Source organism: Ascaphus truei, chromosome 7, assembly GCF_040206685.1.
Source record: "Ascaphus truei isolate aAscTru1 chromosome 7, aAscTru1.hap1, whole genome shotgun sequence".
Lineage (NCBI taxonomy): Eukaryota > Metazoa > Chordata > Amphibia > Anura > Ascaphidae > Ascaphus > Ascaphus truei.
Window position 1 is genome coordinate 7,035,442 of NC_134489.1, and position 24,338 is coordinate 7,059,779.

General features: G+C 40.0%; 1 protein-coding gene across 1 annotated transcript in view; it reads left to right on the plus strand.

Annotated features, from left to right (window-relative positions):
• Positions 1-853: 853 nt before the first annotated feature.
• LOC142498607 (cytochrome P450 2C20-like) overlaps positions 854-24,338 on the plus strand; it is an 88,480-nt gene continuing 64,995 nt past the window's right edge. Inside the window, exons 1-3 of the mRNA XM_075606813.1 lie at positions 854-1,160; positions 2,349-2,511; positions 6,918-7,067. Coding sequence (XP_075462928.1) covers positions 981-1,160; positions 2,349-2,511; positions 6,918-7,067 — 493 coding nt within the window. The 5' untranslated portion in view covers positions 854-980. The remainder of the gene's footprint in view (positions 1,161-2,348; positions 2,512-6,917; positions 7,068-24,338) is intronic.

Genomic DNA, 24,338 nt, shown 5'->3' on the forward strand with positions numbered 1-24,338 from the left:
AAATGTGATGTTAACTATGTATAGCGCTAGATCAAAGGTGTAACAGTGCAGTGCACAGTGAAGAAAGAATGTATAAAAATATACGGGTGAGCTGCCTAGGTATCTAATTTTGAGACTATCTCATTGTAGTCTCCAGGTGAATGAGTGAAATACAAATAAAGGGTGAATTACCCTGGCGTCGGAAAGTGAACTACAAATGATATATGACCTGGAGAGGCCAGGCAAGGATGTCAGAGGATTGTCCACCTCAGGGTCTGCACGGAGACACATGAGTCCTAAGAAGGTCTAGATTCATTAAGCTCAAATAAGGAATATCGGCGCTTGATCCCATGTTAACTGCCTTTGACTTCCCATTATATAAAACAATATGAGGGAGTGGCTCAGTGAGTAAAAGACACTGACTGGCACTGAGTGTGAAGCAGGGGAACCTGGTTCAATTCCCAGTGTCAGCTCCTTGTGACCTTGGGCAAGTCACTTTATCTCCATGTGCCTCAGGCACCAAAAAAACCCCATTGATTGTAAGCTCCACGGGGCAGGGACTTGTGCCTGCAAAATGTCTCCGTAAAGCGCTTCGTATAACTAGCAGCGTTATACAAAAACATGCTATTATTATTATTATTATATATTTTCATTGTTGGCAGGATTGCGCCTTTAATTTAACATGTCTACCTTAATTCATACAAGCGTTACGGGGTGTATGCATCAAGTTGATGCAGAAAACGGTATGTGTGCACTGTACCCAGTGCTCATGCATGTCCTTATAGGGAATGCTACTGTATTCTAATGTAGATTCTGCTTCCCACGTGACCCCTTGTAAATCCTGTACATTGAACTGTGCATTAAGGAAGTCACAGGTTTAAATAACAGACATATCCCATTTGTTCTCACTGAACAGTCATTGATCCAAGCTAATCTCAGCTGCCACAGGCACTTCCACGGTATAAACATTTTACACTTCCAGCAATCGTGCTTCTCTATCGATGGAGCTGGGAGTATCTGGGACGCTTCTTCTGGCTACATGTGTCACATGCGTGGTTTACTTCTTCACATGGAGGGGCAAACTAAAAAGAAAAAACATGCCCCCAGGCCCACCCCCCCTTCCCCTGTTGGGCAACATTCTGCAGATGAGCACTAAGGAAATGCCAACGTCCTTGGTGAAGGTGAGTAACCTTAAAATTAAACAGTCATGGCAGGCAGAGAGAGAATCATGTAGCCCACTCAGAATGTCTACTTGCTACAAAGTCATGGACAATACAAAGTCTGAAACCTTAACTTAGTATTTTCTATGCCATAGAGTTCCCTTGATTCTATACAAGTCTAATGTGTGCAGCATTATTCATTGGATTTTCCAGGCACATGTCCCTGCCATCTAGAGTTTACAAAATAATTTATGTGGTGTCAGAGACACAGGGAAATAAACTGACTTTCCCTCACTAGATCAGGCCAGTAAGGGTAAAGCCTTACATGACTGGTTACCCAGAGGCGAATCTGTTGTAAAATGGGTTTGCAGCATTAGCTTAATGGTAAGATCACATTGAAGAGGCTGACCCTGTTTAGTGCTCTGGTGTGATCTCCTTGTCACCTTGTGCAGATCCCTTTATCCTCTATGTCTCAGACACCAGATAAATTAGAATGTAAGCTCTAAAGGGCATTTACCTGTGCCTGAAAAATCATGTGAACAGGGCTGCATACAGTACACTGGTAGAGAAACAAGAGATTGAAAGCTACAGGAGAGGAACTCAGTACTTGAAAATTCAGTGTACAACTGTGTACTCTGCCAGCACAATTAGAAAAATACTATTCTTTTTTTATTATTAATAATATGCTCAATAAATTATTTTTAGGATTAAAAGCGAGTGGCTATATTGGGATTTTATACCCCGGGATTGAATTTTTCCAGCCCTCAATTGGTCAATAGTGAGTGCACATAGGTTATTTCGGTTGTACCTTCAATCCTCCCCCTTTTGTTATATGTATCACTCCTGTATGCACCTTATAGACATATTAACCATTAGTTCACATATAGGAGAGCTGAAGAATTTGTATTTACGTTAATAATATGAATAAACATTATTTTATTTCTGAATATTAAATTAATTCAGTTATTATTATTATAATTATTATTACTATAATTATTACTATAATAATAATAATAATTATTATTATTATTATTATTATTATTATTATACTGCACTATGTTCAATAGTGTAGTACAATGGGGTGGATGACAATAACAATAAGAACACCAATTTAAGCACAATAACATGATAGTCCAGAAGTTCCTTGCTCAAAGGGTATTACAATGTAACAATCTATCTGCTCATTTTATACTGTATGTGTTCCCACAGTTCAGCAAATTATATGGACCTGTGTTCACTATCTATTTATCAGACAGCCCTATGGTGGTACTGGCTGGTTATGAAGTTGTGAAAGAGGCCTTCGTAGATCACAGCGATTCATTCAGTGCCAGGGGGACCACTGCCTTCTCTGATCTAGTTTTTAAAGACTATGGTGAGTTTTCTGCCTGCTAGCAGTTATTGCAGCATATGCTTTGCAATGCTTTGCAAAGCATATATATATGCATTAACTATAAAAATAGTATAATATATAGCTAAAAAAAAATTATAATATGCATGAGCGATAATGTCTAGGGACTAGGGAAGACATTTTGTTTGTAAGACAGGAAGCATGTATGTATGGCTTTATTTATATAGTGCCATTAAATGTACATAGCGCTTCACAGCAGTAATATACGTAACAATCATATAAATAACAAATAGTACAAATAACACATAAAGGGGAGAAGTGCTTCAGACATAAAAGTAACATTTAGGAAAAGGAGCCCCTGCTCCGAAGAGCTTACAATCTAATTGGTTGGTAGGAAGAACTTACAGAGACAGTAGGAGGCTGTTCTGGTAAGTGTGTCTGTAAGGGGAAAAGGATTATTATGAGGTGTTAAATATCAGCCATGGAGCTACTCATACACTTCCTTAAGCAGTTCTGTTTTGAGGTGGGTCTTAAATGTGGATAGAGATGGTGCTAGTAGGATATTGAGGGGAAGGGCATTCCTGAGATGTGGGAAAGTAAGTTAGAAGGGTCTAAGGTGGGACAGGGCTTTAGATACAAAAGGGGTAGAGACATCCTTGAGCAGAATTCAAGAGTCGGAATGGTGCATAGCGAGAAATTAGGGCTTAGATCTAAGGAGGAGCAGAAGAGTGTAAAGCTTTAATAGTGAGGAGGAGACTTGAGTGTGTGATGTCAGATTTGATCGGAAGCCAGGAGCAGGAATTCAGCAGGGGAGAAGCTGAGACAGATTTCAGAAATAGTAGAGTGATTCTGGCAGCAGCATTTAGGATAGATTGTAGGGGAGACAGGTGAGAGGCAAGAAGGCCTGACAGCCAGAGGTTACAGTAGTCGAGAGAGAATGAGGGTTTGTGTTAGAGTTTTTGCAGTCGAGCAACAGAGGAAAGAGCGTATCTTTGTAATATTGCAGAGGAAAAGATTTAATTTTTGGCTACCTTTTGAATGTGAGAAGAGAATGTGAGAGAGGAGTTGAGTGTGACCCCCAGGCAGTGTACTTGGGCTATTGGGTGAATGATATTAATTCCAACAGTAATGAAGAAGGAGGTAGTAGGGCCAGGTTTGGGAGGAAGTATTAGGAGCTCTGTTTTTACCACGTTAAGTTTAAGTCAGCAGAGGGCCATCCAAGATGATATAGCTGAGAGACATTAATAAACTATAGTCTGTACATCAGGTGTAAGGTCAGGGGTAGAGAAGTAAAGTTGTGTGTCATCAGCATAGAGGTGATATTTGAACCCAAGTGATGTGATAAGGTCACTTGGAGAGAGTGTGTAAAGAGAAAAGAGAAGGGGTCCAAGGACAGAGCCCTGGGGTACCCCCATAGAGAGATCAATAGAGGAGGAGGAGGTGTTAGCAAAAGAGACACTGAAAGTATGATGGGAAAGGTAAGAGGAGATTCAGGATAGGGCTTTGTTATGAATGCCAAGAGAATGGAGAATGTGAAGGAGAAGAGGGTGGTCCACAGTATCAAATGCTGCAGAGAGGTCGAGCAATATGAGCAGAGTATAATGGCCTCTGTCTTTGGTTGCATGGAGCTCATTAGTTATTTTAGTAGAGGGTTGTTTCAGTGGAGTGAGCAGTGTGGATGACAGATTTTAGAGGGTCTAAGAAAGAATAGGTGTTGAGAAAACGGAGAAAGCGAGAGAATATAAGACGTTCAAGGAGTTTAGAGGCAATAGGCAGGAGGGAGACAGGTCGATAGTTAGAAAGACAGGTAGGGTCAAGCTTGCTCTTTTTGAGTAATGATATAACTGTTGCATGTTTGAAGGAAGAAGGAAAGGTACAAGAGAAGAGGTATGAGTTAAAAATGTGTGTGAGTTTACGGATTGTAGTAGGACAGACAGATTGCCAGCAAGCTATGATAAACCACACAATATATACAGTGGTGTGAAAAATAAAGTACACCGTCTTTGAATTCTATGGTTTTACATATCAGGACATAATAACAATCATCTCTTCCTTAGCAGGTCTTAAAATTGTATTGTATTGTATTGTATTGTATGTCTTTATTTATATAGCGCCATAAATGTACACAGCGCTTCACAGTAGTAAATTAAAATTAGGTAAATACAACCTCAGATGAACAACAACACATGCCATATTACACCGTGTCATAATTTATTTAACAAAAATAAAAAACAAAATGGAGAAGCCATGTGTGAAAAACGAAGTATACCTTATGATTCAATAGCTTGTAGAACCACCTTTAGCAGCAATAACTTGAAGAAATCATTTTCTGTATAACTTTATCAGTCTCTCAAATCGTTCTGGAAGAATTTTGGCCCACTCTTCTTTACAACGTTGCTTCAGTTCATTGAGGTTTGTGGGCATTTGTTTATGCACAGCTCTCTTAAGGCCCAGCCAAAGCATTTCAATCGGGTTGAAGTCTGGACTTTGACTGGGCTATTGCAACACCTTGATTCATTTCTTTTTTAGCCATTCTGTTGTAGATTTGCTGGTGTGCTTGGGATCATTGTCCTGTTGCATGACCCAATTTCGGCCCAGCTTTAGCTGTCGGACAGATGGCCTCACATTTGACTCTAGAATACTTTGGTATACAGACTAGTTCATGGTCGACTCAATGACTGCAAGGTTCCCAGGTCCTGTGGCTGCAAAACAAGCCCAAATCATCATCCCTCCACCACCGTGCTTGACAGTTGGTATGAAGTTTTTGTGCTGATATGCTGTGTCTGGTTTTCGCCAAACGTGGCGCTGTGCATTATGGCCAAACATCTCCACTTTGGTCTCGTCTGTCCAAAGGACATTGTTCCAGAAGTCTTGTGGTTTGTTCAGATGCAACTTTGCAAACCTAAGCCATGGTGTCATGTTCTTTCAAGAGAGGAGAGGCTTTCTCCTGGCAACCCTTCTAAACAAACCATACTTGTTCAGTCTTTCTAATTGTACTGTCATGAACTTTAACATTTAACTGAGGCCTGTAGAGTCTGAGATGTAACTCTTGTTTTTTTTGCAATTTCACCTTGGGGTGAATTTGCTGGGATGTCCACTCCTGTGAAGTTTGGCAACTGTCTTAACTGTTTTCCAATTTTGAATAATCTTTCTTACTGTAGAATGATGGACTTTAAATTGTATGAAAATGACCTTATAACCCTTCCCAGATTGATGGGCAGCAACAATTGCTTCTCTAAGATCATTGCTAATGTCTTTCCTCCTTGGCATTGTGTTAACACACACCTGAGTGCTCCAGATCAGCAAACTGCTAAAACTTCGGCTTTTATAGAGGTGGTCACACTTGCTGATGATCAATTAATCAAGGGCATTTGATTAGCAGCACCTTTCTGCTACTTAGCATCTTAATTCCTATGGAAGCAGTAAGGGTGTACTTAGTTTTTCACACATAGCTTCTCCATTTTGGCTTTATTTTTATTAAATAAATCATGGCACGGTGTAATATGTCATGTGTTGTTGTTCATCTGAGGTTGTATTTACCTAATTTTAAGACCTGCTAAGGAACAAATGATTGTTATTATGTCCTGATATGTAAAAACCATAGAATTCAAAGAGGGTGTACTTTCTTTTTCACACAACTGTATCTATCTATCTATCTATCTATCTATCTATCTATCTATCTATCTATCTATGTACTGTATCTATCTAGTGTATCTATCTATCTGTGTCAATTGTAGTGCTATTGGGCGTGGCTAAATGTATACAACAAAAATAAAAAGAAGCCCAAAGCTACATCAAATATGTCAAACATACACAGTGAAATACCTATATATCTCTTGAAAAAGGGTCATTTAGTTAAACGCTTTGGCCAAAGCATTTTAAGCCTGAAGCCACATCAAGGCATGACCAAATTTGGAGGACCTAACACTAACTGATTCAAATTCTTATTTACCTCTATAATTAGAGGAGGAATGATCGCATTGGTTCTGTCCCAACCAGCTTCATGAAAGAAAAGAAAAATTGGCTTATTGGAGAGTAATAAATTGAGGTAAATAAGAATTTTAATCAGTTAGTGTTAGGACCTGCAAATTTGGTCATACCTTGATGTGGCTTGGAGGCTTAAAATGCTTTGGCCAATGGGTTTAACTAAATGACCCTTTTTCAAGAGATATATAGGTATTTCACTGTGGTTTTTTGTCATGTTGGATGTAGCTTTGGGCTTCTTTGTTTTTTGTTGTAGGGATTATAGTAGGAGCAAGAGGTTTTAGGAGATGGGAGGGAATGGGGTCAAGAGGGCAGGTGGTAGAGGGTGAAGAGGAGATCAACAATGACACATCCTCCTCTTTGACAGCGGATAAAGAGTCAAGGAATGCAGGAGTGATGTCATGACAAGAAACTTTCTGTTGACTTGTACAGTATGTTAAAATTAGGAGTGATACTCAGCAATGGGGAGCGCTGGAAGCAGATACGTCGTTTCTCCCTCACCACAATGAGAAATTTCGGTATGGGGAAGAGGAGCATTGAGGAGAGGATACAAGAGGAAACACGCTATCTGGGGGAAGGACTCAGAAAAAATGCAGGTAAGTGTGGTTATCACGTGACTATATTGATATACAAAGACTTACTAAGTACATAGCCAGTTCTTTAACCCTTTCTCTAAGAGAAGGGCCAGCAACTTGGAGATACCACAATCCAATACTATATATTAAATGGGGAAAATGCTATTAAAGAAGTAATGGTTGAGCATGTTTAACAGAAAGCTAGAGTGTTGGTACTCTAATCAATTTGTATAATGATAATTTGACTACAGTAAACATTGTTCTGCATTTTTATAATAAGTAGTTATCACAGAAGACCAGAACTTAACCTAGAAATCAAGTCACCAGACAGGACAAAGCAGTTCAGTAAATAATTTTTATTCCTGTCGAAGCCAGCAATCACAACACAAAAACAACACAGAGCAATACTCACTAAAACAGGAGCATACAGGGAGAATTCTACAGTACCTGGCTAGGAGCTGAGTGCCACGTTAAAAGGCTTACCCAGGATTTGCTTCCACACTCCATAGGGGTAGGGACCATCCAGACTTCTCTGGTGCAATTTGTTGCAGAGCACTTTCAAATCAGATGCTTAAAAGTTCTGCTCTCTGCTTCTCCGGCAATACATACTGTAGTTCTGCAACACAAAGTACTTTCAAATCTCCTGTTTGGTTAGGCTTCCAGCTTTGTTTTCAAGTGTCCCCGGCACAGCCTCCGAGTACACCTCTTAATTCACCCCTACGTCAGGATCTGTAACGGGTGCTCACCGCAGACTTGACTGAACCACGACACTGAGGTGGGGATATAGATACACTGACCTGGGGCCACAAAGTAGCACCCGGAATGCAGATACCTGGTCGTGGTTAACCGGGTCGGGCTTGGAGAGGTGAAAGTGGTAGCGGTCACGTAGCCGAGGTTGAGGGTAGGAGAAGGCAGCATAGTGGTATCCGTAGTAGAGTTGGAGGGCAGGAGACAGGCGGGTAGTTGGTATCCGTAGCAAGGGTCTTTGTGTAGCTGCAAGGAAACAAGATACCAAGATAAGGCAAGGCAATAACAGCGTGCTTGTGACCAGCACACATCACACAAAACAACTGTTATGCTGTCACGCTTGTGCTCGCCACAAACCTGGACTGGACCACGGGGCTGAGGTGGGGATGTCAATACACCGACCTTAGGCCACGAAGCTGGTCCTAGATTGCACAGTTTGGAGTCGTTCATAGCAGGGTTAGGGTTGGAGATACCAGGGTAATCCTTTGACACGCCAGGGTCTGGTTTGTAGACAGTAGAAACATCGATATCCAAGCAGTGGTATGGCAACAGGAAGTCAGGTGCACTCCGCTTCAGCGTAGGAGTAGTAGCGCAGGAGTTTCCCGCAAGGAGCGGGAACGTTCCATGGTACCAGACACATCAAAGGGAGAAGGCGGACCAGACTAGGCACACTGCAGGGAAGCGCTGGCAAACCAGCGTTTCAGCAGAGGAGTTCAAAACAGGCCTCTGCGAGAAGAGAGAGCAGCAGACCGTAGGACTGCAGTGAACCATCCCGCCCTATACCATCTGTAGCTCTGGGAGCGGTGGCACTGCAGTTCTTGGTATATGGAAAGCAACATGAAATGACTTGGAAATCCAGCGCTGTGGAAAAGCAGGTGATTCCCGAACAGGGATGTCGGAAGTACACCGCCAGGTGCCCGGTCCCTAGTAATAGTCCGAGAGTATGGGACAAAAAACTTTGATTGTTGGTTGGATATAGTATAGACCTTCTGGACCAGCAATGTTCTTGCTGGAATCGACACTTAGAAGCTTGAGATAATTTCTTGCGCCCAAGGAATTCTGAACAGTGGTTAGCAAGGGTATAGGGCGGGATGGTTCACTGCAAGATATTGATACAACTCCTTTGGTACAGTCCAAGCCCGTTATCCCAAACAAGTCGAATGTGAAGTTTATGGTGTTTAAGTGGTTTACAGCCGTGGTACTGGAAAACAAACAAGGGACAGCATCCCAGGGCATCTGAGGTGTAGTGAGCATTAGATCCGAAGTCAAGACCTCCAAGAAGGATGTAGTAGGCAACAAAGAGCCAGCAGAGGAAGGCATGCCCATGTCCATAGTGGAACTACAGAACTCAGGGGCGGATGCCTCAGGTAAAGCATGGAAGTCCAGTATGAGTGTTTTATTCTTAAACGATGACCCTATGAAGACCAGAGAGAACACTTTAGGCACCGGATAGAAACCTGCGAGTAAAGACTGTTTGAAAGGTGAGAAAACAGATCTTATCTGGTACAGCAGGAAGCCAGGCGAGCAGTGAATCAGCCCTAGGGACAGAAGTTTAGGAGTAAGAGCTGGGTACCACTCACCCGGAGGAAAAAAACAGAAAGCATGGACTTAACTTAGGAGTGAGGGTTCCAAGGTCTCACATGATACTGTGGGAAAATCAGTGCAGAATGAATACAACTGTTTTAAACACAGAGTTCTCTGATTTTGTAGCTACAGAAACCTTCCTGAGAGGTAAGCCAAGGTTTGTGGCAGGAGTAGGACAGTAAGTAGTATGTAACCCAACTATTTTGGAAAAATCAGTGACGTATAACTGCATCTTGAACACAGGGTCTCTTGAAACTAAAGAATCATCGGGTATTACTGAAAGTTCCAAGTGAGATAAGCCTTAGTTCGTAGTAGAGGACAAAAAGTCCCTAGCGGATACCTCGAATACTGTGGGAAAATCAGCGAGAGACAGTATTATCTGAGAAGTCAGAATCCCAGACTCTAAGGCTAAGCGTGGAGTTACACTGGCGACACACTTTATTCGAGCTCGGCTAGTCCCACGAATTCGGGTATACCCAGGTGTATTGAGGTTTGTGACTGTTTTCTGCCCGAGTGCATTGAGTTATTTTCCAGCAGGGATTGAAGCATTTTATTCCCGCTGGCTGCAATACTGCACAGTACATATATATATACTGCATTACAATTCATGAATTTATGCCATCTGGTAGACACGCGAAGCATTGCAGCCTATTAAATCCTAATCATTATCATTTAACAGATCAGCCGCCCATCAGCCAGGCATGAACCCAGGCTGGGAAGGCAAATGCAACGAGGCTTGTCAGAGGTGAGGTGCGGCGCATTCCAGGTATCTGCCAGGTACATACCGGGTATTTGCTCGAATAAAGTGTGTCGGTGCAGTATAGGGGAGTTAGGAAGGAAAAAGCAATTCTCAGCAGTGAGGAGCTTAGTGAAAATAAAGGTGAACAATAGCGCTCATGCAAACAATGAATTACAATGAATTACAAAAAACCTGTGATATAGAGTCCAAGGTAGTCCTGGAGCTGCCCAAAGAAGTGAATCTGGAATCTCCTACCCAGATTTGGTAATGTAGGGGAAAGACACCTCCTGTGGCGCTGAGGAATGGTTTAATTGTGATTGTAGACAATGTTCTTTTCTTGATGGATTCCTCAAGAGAAAAAGAGAAAACAAGCATACACACTGCAATAGTGCATTACCCAGGGACAACTAGGATGTATAAAGAGAGCAATTTTAATACAATAGTAAAATACAGTATAACATATAAAATAAAAACAATTGATTACACTAAAAATACAAAAATTTATACTAAAAAGAATTATACTAAAAAAAACTATCTGTGCCTTGGCATACAGTAGGAACCAGATGTCTTGAAACTTGCTCCGTTTGGTGTAAAATTGGAAACCTACTCACCAAAAGTGACTAGGACATAAGCGTTATTGAAATGGTCTTATCAGCATATGGGACCGTTTGCTGCGAGGTGAAATTGCGTCAATCCACGGAAGAGGATCTCCTTTTCTGCTCGGGTATCTGCTTGCTGCACACTGCTTGCTGCTTTCTCCCAGAGTTCAGACGATCAACTCCTCCTGTGACGTCACCGCTTGTTCTAAACAGCTACGGTGTCTCAGTAATGCCAAAAGACCTCCTACATGTTTCGAAACTCCTAATAGTGGGTTTCTTCCTCAGGGATAGTTACTGCATGTGTCCATACTCATATATATATACCCTTTCCTTAATTCATGTTAATAATTGACTAGATGACTCCTAATTGAGTGGAGAGTCTCACGAATTAAAATTGGAATGGTAGTCCATCAGAGAGATAATTCATTAATATGCAATATACATAGAAAGACATTCTCGTTGCAACATGGATGCAACACTTAGTTAAATCTATATGCAAAATCGCAAATGAGCAAATAAATCAAAGAGATATATCACTAGTATGCAATATACATAGAAAGACATTCTAATTGCAATATAAATGCAACATATAAATAAATCTGTATTCAAATTAGCAAATGAGCAAATGAATGAAAAAAGCCAATTGACAATTAAGCAAAATAATCAAGTTAATGAAAAGAAGCAAATGAGCAAATTGGTGGAAAATAATAGCAAAAAATGTATACAGGCTTTGGTTGTGATTCTACAGGTGTGAAAGAAATGATCTTACTAAATAGTATTTTACCATATATAATCAATCACTACACATAAGCCAATGTATACATTTGATTGCTGGATTGATTACAAACAACAAATTCAATAACATGATGTTAATAGTGACAGACAAACATGATCAGCTGCATACAATTGGACTAAATGCTGATTTAAATGTGAGGGGCTGTGTGTCAAGAAGGAACCTTAAGACATTATTCTTATAATTAATATGTGAACTAATCAATTAAGTATATGAAGTATAAAAAGTGACTATATTGTTTTAAGATTAAAGATTAGTGATCCTAAACTATATATTATAATTATATCTTAATAGAGATAGTGTACTAAAGAATTTATTTGATTTGTGTAGTGCTTAATGGTGTTTTTAAGAATTATAATAAAGTGTATGAAAAAGTGATCAAATTAATTAGAATTGAAAAATGAAAATGTAATGAAAATTTAACATATAACAGGCAATCGCACAGCTGGATGAGAAATATTCTAAGACCCTAAGATTCTAAAATCCAAAATCTCAAGATCTCAAAATCTAGTCAGCAGACAATGTGCTGTGCAATTCTATTTGAGAAAAGCTGATAAATCAAATTCAATATTTAACCCCTGAGGACTAAGCATTTTTAATTCATGAATCCAAAAGGACTCCCTCTTGGAAATGAAGTTTAATTTGTCTCCTCTCTTGCAGAATGTGGGACATTCAATGGTATGGCACCTTAAGCCTTCTGGGCTCTGTGCATGTTTTGTTTTGAAACGGAGAGAAACATTATGAGACTCAAAGCCTCTTTTGATATTGTATATATGTTCTCCCAATCTTCTTTGTAATGTTCTGCCCGTGCGGCCCACGTATTGTAGACCGCACGGGCATTCCAAAAGGTAGATGACAAACTGACTGTGACAATTTATTAACTTTTTTATAACATATTCTTTCTGTGTAATATATGATGTAAATTTATTTGTCTTAATACTATATTGGCATGCTATAAACTTAGAACATGGGAAGTAACCATTGATTCTCCCTCTGTTAGTGAGTGAATTTTTACTGAAAGGGCAGCTTGGTGACAACTTTGATTTGAGATTATTTGCTTTCCTGAAATATATTTCTGGTTTTTCTTTCAGGTGCATTTTCAAAGTGTCATCCTGTCTAAGAAGACTCCAATATTTCCCAAAGGTTTTGATAATCTGTGGAGCTAGAGAATTGTATTGTGTAATAAAAGCCACTGTACTCTGTGTATTATTTTGATTATTTTTTGGTTTATATTCTAATAAATCAGATCTTGTCATATCTCGTACAGTATCTATCGCTTTCTCTAGCTCATGTTTGATATAATCACGGTCAATAAACCTTTGTTTTAAATCCTGTGCAAGTACATCGATCATCAAAGGGTCAGAACAATTGCGTTTGATCCTAACCAGCTGACCTTTAGGAATATTCCTGATCCATTTTGGATTGTGGTTACTGCTGGCTAGGAGATAGTTGTTCGCTTGGACTGGTTTATAGAATGTTTTTGTTTGTAAGATATTGTTTTCGATATATATATGAAGGTCCAAAAACTCCATGCAAGTCCTACTTTGCTTAAATGTAAAATGTAAGTTTTTATTATTATTATTGAGATTTATTTTGAATTGTTCTAACTCACAGGACGTTCCTCTCCATACGAATATGATGTCATCTATGTAGCGCCGCCAAAGGACCAAATTCACCCCAGCTCTATATTGGACCAAATAACATCATCCTCCCATCTACCCATATATACTGTAGGTTGGCGTAGCTGGGAGCGAATTTGGTACCCATGGCAGTGCCACATATCTGTAGATGGAACTGTTCCATGAAGAGGAAGTAGTTGTGCCTTAAAATAAAGTTTATAGATTCCATAAGGAATTTGGCCAATTCTTCAGACATGGTCTTATCTTGTTCAAGAGTTAATGCGATAGCCTCGCAGCCTTTTTCATGTGATATCACTGTGTACAGTGATTTAACATCTGCTGTTACTAAAAATAAAATCTTGATGCCACTGAATGTCCCTCAAAACCTGCAAAATATGCGTAGTGTCTCTCAAATAAGAACGTAATTGGATCACATCCCTGGCCGTCCAATAATATCTGGCATAGGATCGCTCACCTCATCACTATCACAATTTATTGATCACCATCTACAAAAGTATGTGATCCAATTACGTTCTTATTTGAGAGACACTACGCATATTTTGCAGGTTTTGAGGGACATTCAGTGGCATCAAGATTTTATTCTAGTAACAGCAGATGTTAAATCACTGTACACAGTGATATCACATGAAAAAGGCTGCGAGGCTATCGCATTAACTCTTGAACAAGATAAGACCATGTCTGATGAATTGGCCAAATTCCTTATGGAATTTTTAAGGCACAACTACTTCCTCTTCATGGAACAGTTCCATCTACAGATATGTGGCACCACCATGGGTACCAAATTCGCTCCCAGCTACGCCAACCTATATATGGGTAGATGGAGGATGATGTTATTTGGTCCAATATAGACCTGGGTGTGAATTTGGTCCTTTGGCGGCGCTACATAGATGACGTCATATTCGTATGGAGAGGAACGTCCTGTGAGTTAGAACAATTCAAAATAAATCTCAATAATAATAATAAAAACTTACATTATACATTTAAGCAAAGTAGGACTTGCATGGAGTTTTTGGACCTTCATATATATATATCGAAAACAATATCTTACAAACAAAAACATTCTATAAACCAGTCCAAGCGAACAACTATCTCCTAGCCAGCAGTAACCACAATCCAAAATGGATCAGGAATATTCCTAAAGGTCAGCTGGTTAGGATCAAACGCAATGGTTCTGACCCTTTGATGTTCGATGTACTTGCACAGGATTTAAAACAAAGGTTTATTGACCGTGATTATAACAAACATGAGCTAGAGAAAGCGATAGATACTGTACGAGATATGACAAGATCTGATTTATTAGAATATAAACCAAAAAATAATCAAAATAATACACAGAGTACAGTGGCTTTTATTACACAATACAATTCTCTAGCTCCACAGATTATCAAAACCTTTGGGATATATTGGAGTCTTCTTAGACAGGATGACACTTTGAAAATGCACCTGAAAGAAAAACCAGAAATATATTTCAGGAAAGCAAATAATCTCAAATCAATGTTGAGATGAAGCAAATAATCTCAAATCAATGTTGTCACCAAGCTGCCCTTTCAGTAAAAATTCACTCACTAACAGAGGGAGAATCAATGGTTACTTCCCATGTTCTAAGTTTATAGCATGCCAATATAGTATTAAGACAAATAAATTTATATCATATATTACACAGAAAGAATATGTTATAAAAACGTTAATAAATTGTCACAGTCAGTTTGTCATCTACCTTTTGGAATGCCCGTGCGGTCTACAATACGTGGGCCGCACGGGCAGAACATTACAAAGAAGATTGGGAGAACATATATACAATATCAAAAGAGGCTTTGAGTCTCATAATGTTTCTCTCCGTTTCAAAACAAAACATGCACAGAGTCCAGAAGGCTTAAGGTGCCATACCATTGAATGTCCCACATTCTGCAAGAGAGGAGGAGACAAATTAAACTTCATTTCCAAGAGGGTGTCCCTTTGGATTTATGAATTAAAAACGCTTAGTCCTCAGGGGTTAAATATTGAATTTGATTTATCAGCTTTTCTCAAATAGAATTGCACAGCACATTGTCTGCTGACTAGATTTTTAGATCTTAAGATTTTGGATTTTAGAATCTTAGGGTCTTAGAATATTTCTCATCCAGCTGTGCGATTGCCTGTTATATGTTAAATTTTCATTACATTTTCATTTTTCAATTCTAATTAATTTGATCACTTTTTCATACACTTTATTATAATTCTTAAAAACACCATTAAGCACTACACAAATCAAATAAATTCTTTAGTACACTATCTCTATTAAGATATAATTATAATATATAGTTTAGGATCACTAATCTTAAATCTTAAAACAATATTGTCACTTTTTATACTTCATATACTTAATTGATTAGTTCACATATTAATTATAAGAATAATGTCTTAAGGTTCCTTCTTGACACACAGCCCCACACTATATTTGAATGATAACATGCGGAACCTTAGATTCACGTTCAGTCAGGATAGGACTTCAATTAATTTTCTCGATCTCTCCCTCTATGTAGTTAACGGCAGCATTCATACCAAAACCTTCCACAAGGAAGTAGATGCCAACACTTACCTTTTGGCATCCAGCCACCACCACCCCAATTGGTTACGCAATATCCCAAAGGGGCAAGCCCTTAGGATCAAACGGAATTGTTCCGAAACCTCTGTATACCACCATCAAATTAGGGAGTTGAAGACCAAGTTCATTGAACGTGAGTATAGAAACCAAGAATTGGATCTCGCAATTAAAGAGGTCAATAAGACCGACAGAGCATCCCTGCTGTGTGGGGGGAAACGGACAGCTGATGTGGGTCAGGCCCCATTTCCGTTTTTTATCACACAATATAGTGGGATAGCTCCATTTATATCTAAGACACTTAATAAACATTGGAGCATTCTCCAACGAGACCCAATCCTTAAAACTGTGCTCCCAGTCAAACCGAAAATAGTTTTCAAGCGAGCAAAAAATTTAAAATCCTCCCTATCCCCCAGTTGTCCGCTGGACAATCTAAAAGATCACCATGTCACATGGTTACAAGATCTTAAAGGTTTTTATACATGTCAAAGCTGCATTGGATGCAAACATAGTAAAAAAACTAAGATCTTCAGATCCAATGTGACAGGTAAAAGCTATGACATAAAAACCTTTATCAACTGCAAAACCAACTTCTGCGTCTATTTGCTGGAATGCCCGTGCGGCCTACAGTATGTGGGCCGCACGGGGAGACCCCTTAAACGAAGGTTCGCAGAACACGTTTATAATATCAGAAGGGGTCTCGAGACACATAGTGTCTCAAATCATTTCAGGCAACATCACAATCAGAGCCCTGAAGGGTTAATGTGTGTAGGAATTGACAATCCGAAGAGTAGCTGGCGTGGGGGGGACAGGCTTAATCTAGTCTCTAAAAGAGAAAGCTATTGGATCTATACACTCAAGACCCTGACCCCCCTAGGTCTAAACATCGAATTTGACTTGGCAGCCTTCTTGAAGGACCATTAGTCCATTCCTGTTCACTGTTGTGGTATAGTTTAAACATGAAATGTACCAATTTTTCAAGTGTTAACCCCTAGTTGCATGATGTGACTGGGATGCACTTCATTCTATTCATTCCAGTCTGACTTCATAATTGTAGTCATTGCCACCATCATATTGTAAAGCTCTTATCTATGTACCTTGCGGAGACATGCGCACATTCATAATAAGATAACAACCCCCATTGCGCTGTTAAACCCAGAGCTGATAATCTTTATTCCAATGCCTTAGTCCCGCCCCCGACAGGGGGTTCCTCCCATTTGGGATAGTACATAGGTTAGTACCATTCATTGATGTGGTAAAGTTCAGTGAGATAATGTAAAGTTTTTTAACTGATTATTTTTCATTTACGCCTTTTGCCCTGTGGTAATTAATTATTGCCCTAGTGTGATTGGGATATATTTTTATATTTTATTTTTTATATTTTCTATTATGAGTATTGCCATTATTACCAAGATTTTTGAGTTCATATCTTTATATTATGTGGGTACATGTGCTTAATTAAGCCAAGGTACCAATTCCTATCACGCTGTTGATATTAAAGCAGATACTCCACTTTTCAACAGCTAGGCTCCACCCCAAGTAGGAGGCTCTCTCCATTTGGTGTAATATAAAAGGTATCACTGACCAGACTCCACTATCCCCTGACGAAGTGACCACGTGTCACGAAACGCGTAGGGAGGAGGAGTCTAGTCACTTGAGCCAACCCAGCCACCGTAGCCTCTGCAAGGAGAGTTCCCGGCAGCGGTGACGTCACACGCTTAGTACCATCAGCGTGTCTGCGTGCAGGGATTCTCTGTATCTTGCGGGCAGGATTTGCAAGCTGCGGACGGCAATTTGAGCAATACAATTCGGTATTGCACCATGTGAGTGTATTTTAAATGTGTTTTTTAGTGTATTAGCTAATTAAAGTGTTTCAAACTACACCATATTGTGCCCATTCCTTCCCTCGGTGGGGGTTTCGCAACGGAGCCAACCGCCGACGCCACTGTGGATTGAGGTCTCCTCCAGAAAGCTGCCTGCACGTGGGGTCGTGAGAGGAGCTGAAAGAAGAGGAACAAGCACAGATTCTCTCCACTGACTACATTGGCGTTCATCATGTGAGTAGGAATCATCACTGTCTTAGATAGGGATCTGATTGCTAGAAAACGCTGCGCAATCAGGTGTGCCTCTCATCTGTATTTCAGACGTGCATCTGTCCATTCCTAGGACACATCCCATCTGGAACATTTTTCAACAGAGCCCAGTTACCATCTTTAATACCAGAGACTATCTGAAGATCACGGTATCTTGGACTTTAGCGCTGGGGACTTTAATATTGTTTGTGCACTGTTTTGTATCAGGTTTGGAATAACCTGACATTATTGTCACCTAGCCGCTTGCTCTTACAGCATTAGTTAGACTGTTTGTTGTGTTAGCACGTATTATATAATTTTTAGCACTGTATATATCACACCGTAATTAGTGTAGGTAAGCGCTTTTTGGAGGGGTTATTTTCTTTGTTTTGTAATCAAATGTATACATTGGCTTATGTGTAGTGATTGATTATATATGGTAAAATACTATTTAGTAAGATCATTTCTTTCACACCTGTAGAATCACAACCAAAGCCTGTGTACATTTTTTGCTATTATTTTCCACCAATTTGCTCATTTGCTTCTTTTCATTAACTTGCTTATTTTGCTTAATTGTCAATTGGCTTTTTTCATTCATTTGCTCATTTTCTAATTTGAATACAGATTTATTTATATGTTGCATTTATATTGCAATTAGAATGTCTTTCTATGTATATTGCATACTAGTGATATATCTCTTTGATTTATTTGCTCATTTGCGATTTTGCATATAGATTTATCTAAGTGTTGCATCCATGTTGCAACGAGAATGTCTTTCTATGTATATTGCATATTAATGAATTATCTCTCTGATGGACTACCATTCCAATTTTAATTCGTGAGACTCTCCACTCAATTAGGAGTCATCTAGTCAATTATTAACATGAATTAAGGAAAGGGTATATATATATATATATGAGTATGGACACATGCAGTAACTATCCCTGAGGAAGAAACCCACTATTAGGAGTTTCGAAACATGTAGGAGGTCTTTTGGCATTACTGAGACACCGTAGCTGTGGAGAACAAGCGGTGACGTCACAGGAGGAGTTGATCGTCTGAACTCTGGGAGAAAGCAGCAAGCAGTGTGCAGCAAGCAGATACCCGAGCAGAAAAGGAGATTATCTTCCGTGGATTGGCGCAATTTCACCTCGCAGCAAGCGGTCCCATATGCTGATAAGACCATTTCAATAACGCTTATGTCCTAGTCACTTTTGGTGAGTAGGTTTCCAATTTTACACCAAACGGAGCAAGTTTCAAGACATCTGGTTCCTATGCCAAGGCACAGATAGTTCTTTTTAGTATAATTATTTTAGTATAAATTTTTGTATTTTTAGTGTAATCAATTGTTTTTATTTTATATGTTATGCTGTATTTTATTATTGTATTAAAATTGCTCTCTTTATACATCCTAGTTGTCCCTGGGTAATGCACTATTGCAGTGTGTATGCTTGTTTTCTCTTTTTCTCTTGAGGAATCCATCAAGAAAATTGAGGAGCTTAAAGTCATTCTTGGTTATCACAGACGCTGAGGGATAATCAGTGGAAAAACAGTTTGTTCCTGAACCGAGGGATTGAACCGCAACAGTGGTTACACTAAGTACAGCACCGGAGTCCGAGGAAGGTATACTGGACACTTGAGCAGTCGCAGGAGCCAGACTGGGTGTTTCTATGGGGTCCAAGGACATCATGCTTGCCTCTGAAATGGGTGGTTGGGAAATAGCAGAAACAGGACCAAACACTTCAATCAAATCGGAGGATATGGTGCTTGTCTCAGATGAGGGCGATTGAGAAGTGACCGGAACTGGACAAGGCTCTTCAATGGAATCGGAGAATATTGTACTTGTTTCAGAAGTGGGTGATTGTGAAGTGGCAGAAACTGAACTACAGTAGGCTCTTCAATTAAATCACCCTTTAGGTGATGATAAAATAAATTTGAGTATTTAACACGTGATTTGCATATCGGAGCTTTGTGAATAGCAGTGACTGGCAAAAAAAAGTGCGTTTCAGCATTTGTTTAAACTACCACAAGGCTTGCAATAGCAAAAGTGCTAATGATCGTTAAAAAGCCGTTTACAAGCGATGTTATCAAAGCTTTGTGAATAGCTACACATACAAAATTGCTTGTAAAGTGTACAGTACTTAACTAGCGTTTAGTCACTTATTGAAGTTTGGTGAATAGGCCCCTATGAGTTGAACTTTTATCTCTAGTACTTCTAGCCTGGAATAACTCCAGCAAACAATTGTGGCCACTACATTATTCTGTCGCTTAAGCAGCCATATTTATTATCCTGCTGGTCAATTAATACCAGTAGCATTAGGCAGTTCAGCCTCCTGTGGTAAATTGTTTCTTGTTACTGTATTATATTAGCACCATACTGTATAATTTAATTTAGTATACCAACCTTCTTTTAATAATACCTACAGTACTTTATTTTATGGTACACTAGTTTTTGGTTCTATGATATTATAAAGATTTAATACATTTATCTTTAACCAAACATATATTAAATGTACATCACAAATAGGATTTCTTTCTTTGGGTATCTCTCCGGTACACTTCATTATTTTTATTTCGAAAATGAATTTACAATTAACATAATTACAATAACTATAAAAGTGTATGATATAATGTGAAATTTGTGATAAATAATATAAAGGAAACAGATTTTCTTTTTACCAAAGTTACAAAACGCCACAATGATTGGGTTTTTATTAACCTTTGGAGACAGTTCTTGGAAGTATACCCAGGAGAATTGGCTACACCTTTAAGTAAACTAGGTGCCAAAATAAATATATATTTTTAAATTACAGGGTTTATGTAAGATGGTTTGAGCGTTATTATATAACATATTGGTTACAATTAGGTCAATTTTTAACATCCGCCAATGTTACAATTTCTTTCTTTTTACCAATACTTACAGTATATCTGGTGATAAACATCAAACAAGAAAAAATACTAGTATGATCAACAGTATACATGTAGATTTAGCATTAGTATACTAGTACACTAGTTAATAAGTATTATAGATATTATATTATAGATTGATTATAACCTTCATCAATAAAACATTTTTTTAAAGACAATAACTTAAGAAATACCTAAACAATTCTGTTTAAGTTGCAAAAATGGCCATAAGAAATGTTGGATATCCAAATGGTATGGTATTGTGGTTGCTAGTTAAATCCTAATAAGAATGAACATCCTTTAAGTGGGTACAAGTATCAATTTGTCCATTTGAAATATACATTTTTAAATCTAAGAAATGTGTATTTTTTCTATTATTCGTACAAGTAAAATAAAGGTTAATATTGTTTTGGTTCAGGCTATTCATAAATTGTAGTTAAGATGGCTTGTCACCCTTCCAAATTAAACGAATGTCATTGATGTACTTTACTGTATCTCCACCCAAAAAAAAAAAAAAATGTTTTGTCAAAGATACACAAGAAGGACGTATAAAACATTGTTCAAAATAGCTCATAAACAGATTTGCAAAACTATGGGCAAAATGATTTCAAAGTGCCGATCTGTAAACCTGTAAAGAAAAATAAGAATCAAAAAGAAAATAACTGTAGTACAGCAGGGCCCCGGGTATACGGCGGGTTCAATTCCAGAGGCCCGCCGTATAGTGAAAATCACCGGAAAGCGGATCCGGCGATTTTCAGTGCTGCGCATGCGCAAACCGCCTTTTTGCCATTCTGCGCATGTGCGACCTGCGGTCTGTGCGCGCAACCGGCGTCTGCGCATGTGCGCCTGGTGCACCCGCCCGTTCTGCGCATGCGCGATTTTAAATTCAACATGGCGGCCTCCTTCTCGGTGCTGCCGTATCAGCGAATCGCCGAAAAGCGGAGCGCCGAGAAGCGGGGCCCTGCTGTACCTTGAAGAAGACATGTGATGGCTGAAACATTGGTCTGTTAAAGTACTGTAAGTATAAATAAACACTGAGATTTTGATACTTCACACATTGAGTGCATGAAACGTTATTATTCATCCTATGTGATACTGATAGGACGCAGCTTGTCTTCTCTAGAGCAACCGGTAACCTTTTGTATGTTGTTTATTCTGGTGTGTACTGTATAACCTACCCTTATCTATTGCTGCAATAATTTCTAAATAAGAGAGATACTATCTAAAGTCAGTGCTTTAAAAAAAAAAGAGGTGGTGGTACCCAGGCCACAGACAGCTTCACATGCTCTCCCTACTTCATCCCTCTCTCTCACCCCATCTCTCTCACCCCATCTCTCTCACCCCATCCATCCATATCTCTCTTTCTCTTTCTCTCTCTCTCTCTCTCTCTCTCTCTCTCTCTCTCTCTCTCTCTCTCTCTCTCTCTCTCTCTCTCTCTCTCTCTCTCTCTCTCTCTCTCTCTTTCTCTCTTTCTCTCTTTATATCTTTTCTTCCACACCCCATGCCCTTTGGATGAACAGTTACTTTGAAAGCTCCTTCTATTGACCTCAAATACAGTAGCGGCTGCTTTTATTTGAACACTTCCCGCACGGCAGGATGTGTGCGGGAAGCGTGGAGACGCGGCTTGTTGCGGCGCACTGTGACGTCACAGTTACGTGCGTGCCCGGCTTCCCTGACACCCCTGGAGTTTAAAGTGAGGTAAGCGAGGGTGCGGGGAAGCAGAGGGGCAGAGCAGGAGCCGTGTTCGGGGTCGGGAAGGGGGGATAAAATGCGCGCGAAGTGGAGGGGGGTGCGTGTAGGAAACGCGGCGGCGCGCGGTCTTGACTGGCGGCAGCCGGAGTAGATCCCGGCATGCCGCCGGCATTAGTTCAAATAAAAGCTGCCGCTACTGTATATTTGTATATAGTTATCATATCCCTCTTAGATGCCTATTTTCTAATGTAAAAACATCTAATTTAGTTAGCTTCTCATAAATAAGATTTTCCATCTTCTTTATTAATTGTGTTGCTCTTCTCTGTACTTTTTCTAATTGCATAATGTCTTCTTTATGGAGTGGTGCATATAACCACTCACCCTCAACACACATAATAACCCTCCCCCCAAAACACATAATCCCCCCTACACATAAACCCTCTGTGACAGGGTGAAGTCAGGTACTGATACTTATGCCTGGGAAACCTACATCTGAGTCCTCCATCCAGCACTCAGACGGTTAACCCAGTTAGACTAGTTGGGCAATCAGGAAGTAAGCTGAAGTAAGCTGACACAGCTGACAACCAGCTTGATAAGGAGGCTAATGGTTGTAACTTGTGGCTGACTCAGACTACAGAGCTGTCGTGTGCAAGCTGCTATACAGATGGATTTCTCTCTCTAAGGGACAGAGCATCCCACACAAAGACACAGTAGGAACTTTGATATTGTTCCATGATTATTGTGGTGTATGTTTAGGGGTTGGAAACTGGACAAAGCCAGCAGCCCGAGAGATAGGGGTTGGAGTGTTTAGCAAGTTCTCCCTGTCAGGATCGCCTAGACCTCCTGCCTAGCCATAGCTTCCTTGTCCACTGGGTGTGCTGCTGCCTTCTGTTGGCTCTGGGTTCCTCTGTCTGTCTTCTTGTTGCTCCTGTCTCTGTCCTTATAGCTTGCTTCCTGTCTATTGGTTTTGCCTTTGCTTCAAGTCAGACTCCCATGCACATGCCTGTCTTTGATCCTGATCTGTTTATGTACCTGTACCTGTATTATAGTCTGTTCACAGTAAAGGTCCTTGCTAGTAATCTGGCTTGTCCCTGTCTGTTCCTGCTCCCCGGTCTCAGTCCCTGCTCCCTGTTCTCAGTCCCTGTCCCGCCCCGCCCCGCCTGTCCTGTTCCAGTCTCCTCGTTGCCGACCTCTGCTTGTTACCTGACTTCGCTACCTGCCGCCTGCCTCAGGACCCCTGCTTGTTACCTGACTTCGCTACCTGCCACCTGCCTCGGACCCCTGCTTGTTACCTGACTTCGCTACCTGCCGCCTGCCTCGGACCCCTGCTTGTTACCTGACGTTGCTACCTGCCGCCTGCCTCGGACCCCTGCTTGTGAACCCCTACTACGCTCGTGCTGTTCCGGCCACCGAGATCCTACCCGCCACAGGAGTCTCCCGTGACAGAAAGCATAGGCCACTTCTGGATCTCGCTGGAACAGATTCTTCTTCTGCCTGCACCCTTTCCTGCCTGCTGCAGCAGACCACATCCGCATGGTTGAAGATAAGTACTTTCGTTTCTTTTTTGGAAATCCAAGTTGGGATTTTGAAAGGTTTTTTTTTTGTTGCTGCTAAGTGTTCTGCAAGAATTATTGCGTTCATAACGAAAAAACATTTTTTTCTGAGACTAGAACTGTTGCTGCAGAGACTATTGCAGCTTTCTTTGAGATTTTTATTTTTGTGCAGTGCCTGGGTTAACCCTTGCAGTACCTGTTGCCACCTTTTTAGACTCTGACTTTTCATTTCCTGGATAAGGCTTGTCTCTGCATCACTGGTTGGACCACTGCTGTTCACAGGGTTCTCATTTCAAAAGACAAGAGTGCTTCTATTATTTTGTTACTGCATACTGTGATTTTTCCTGCAATCTGTAGTTTTTCATATGATTGGTTCTAAGGTTTC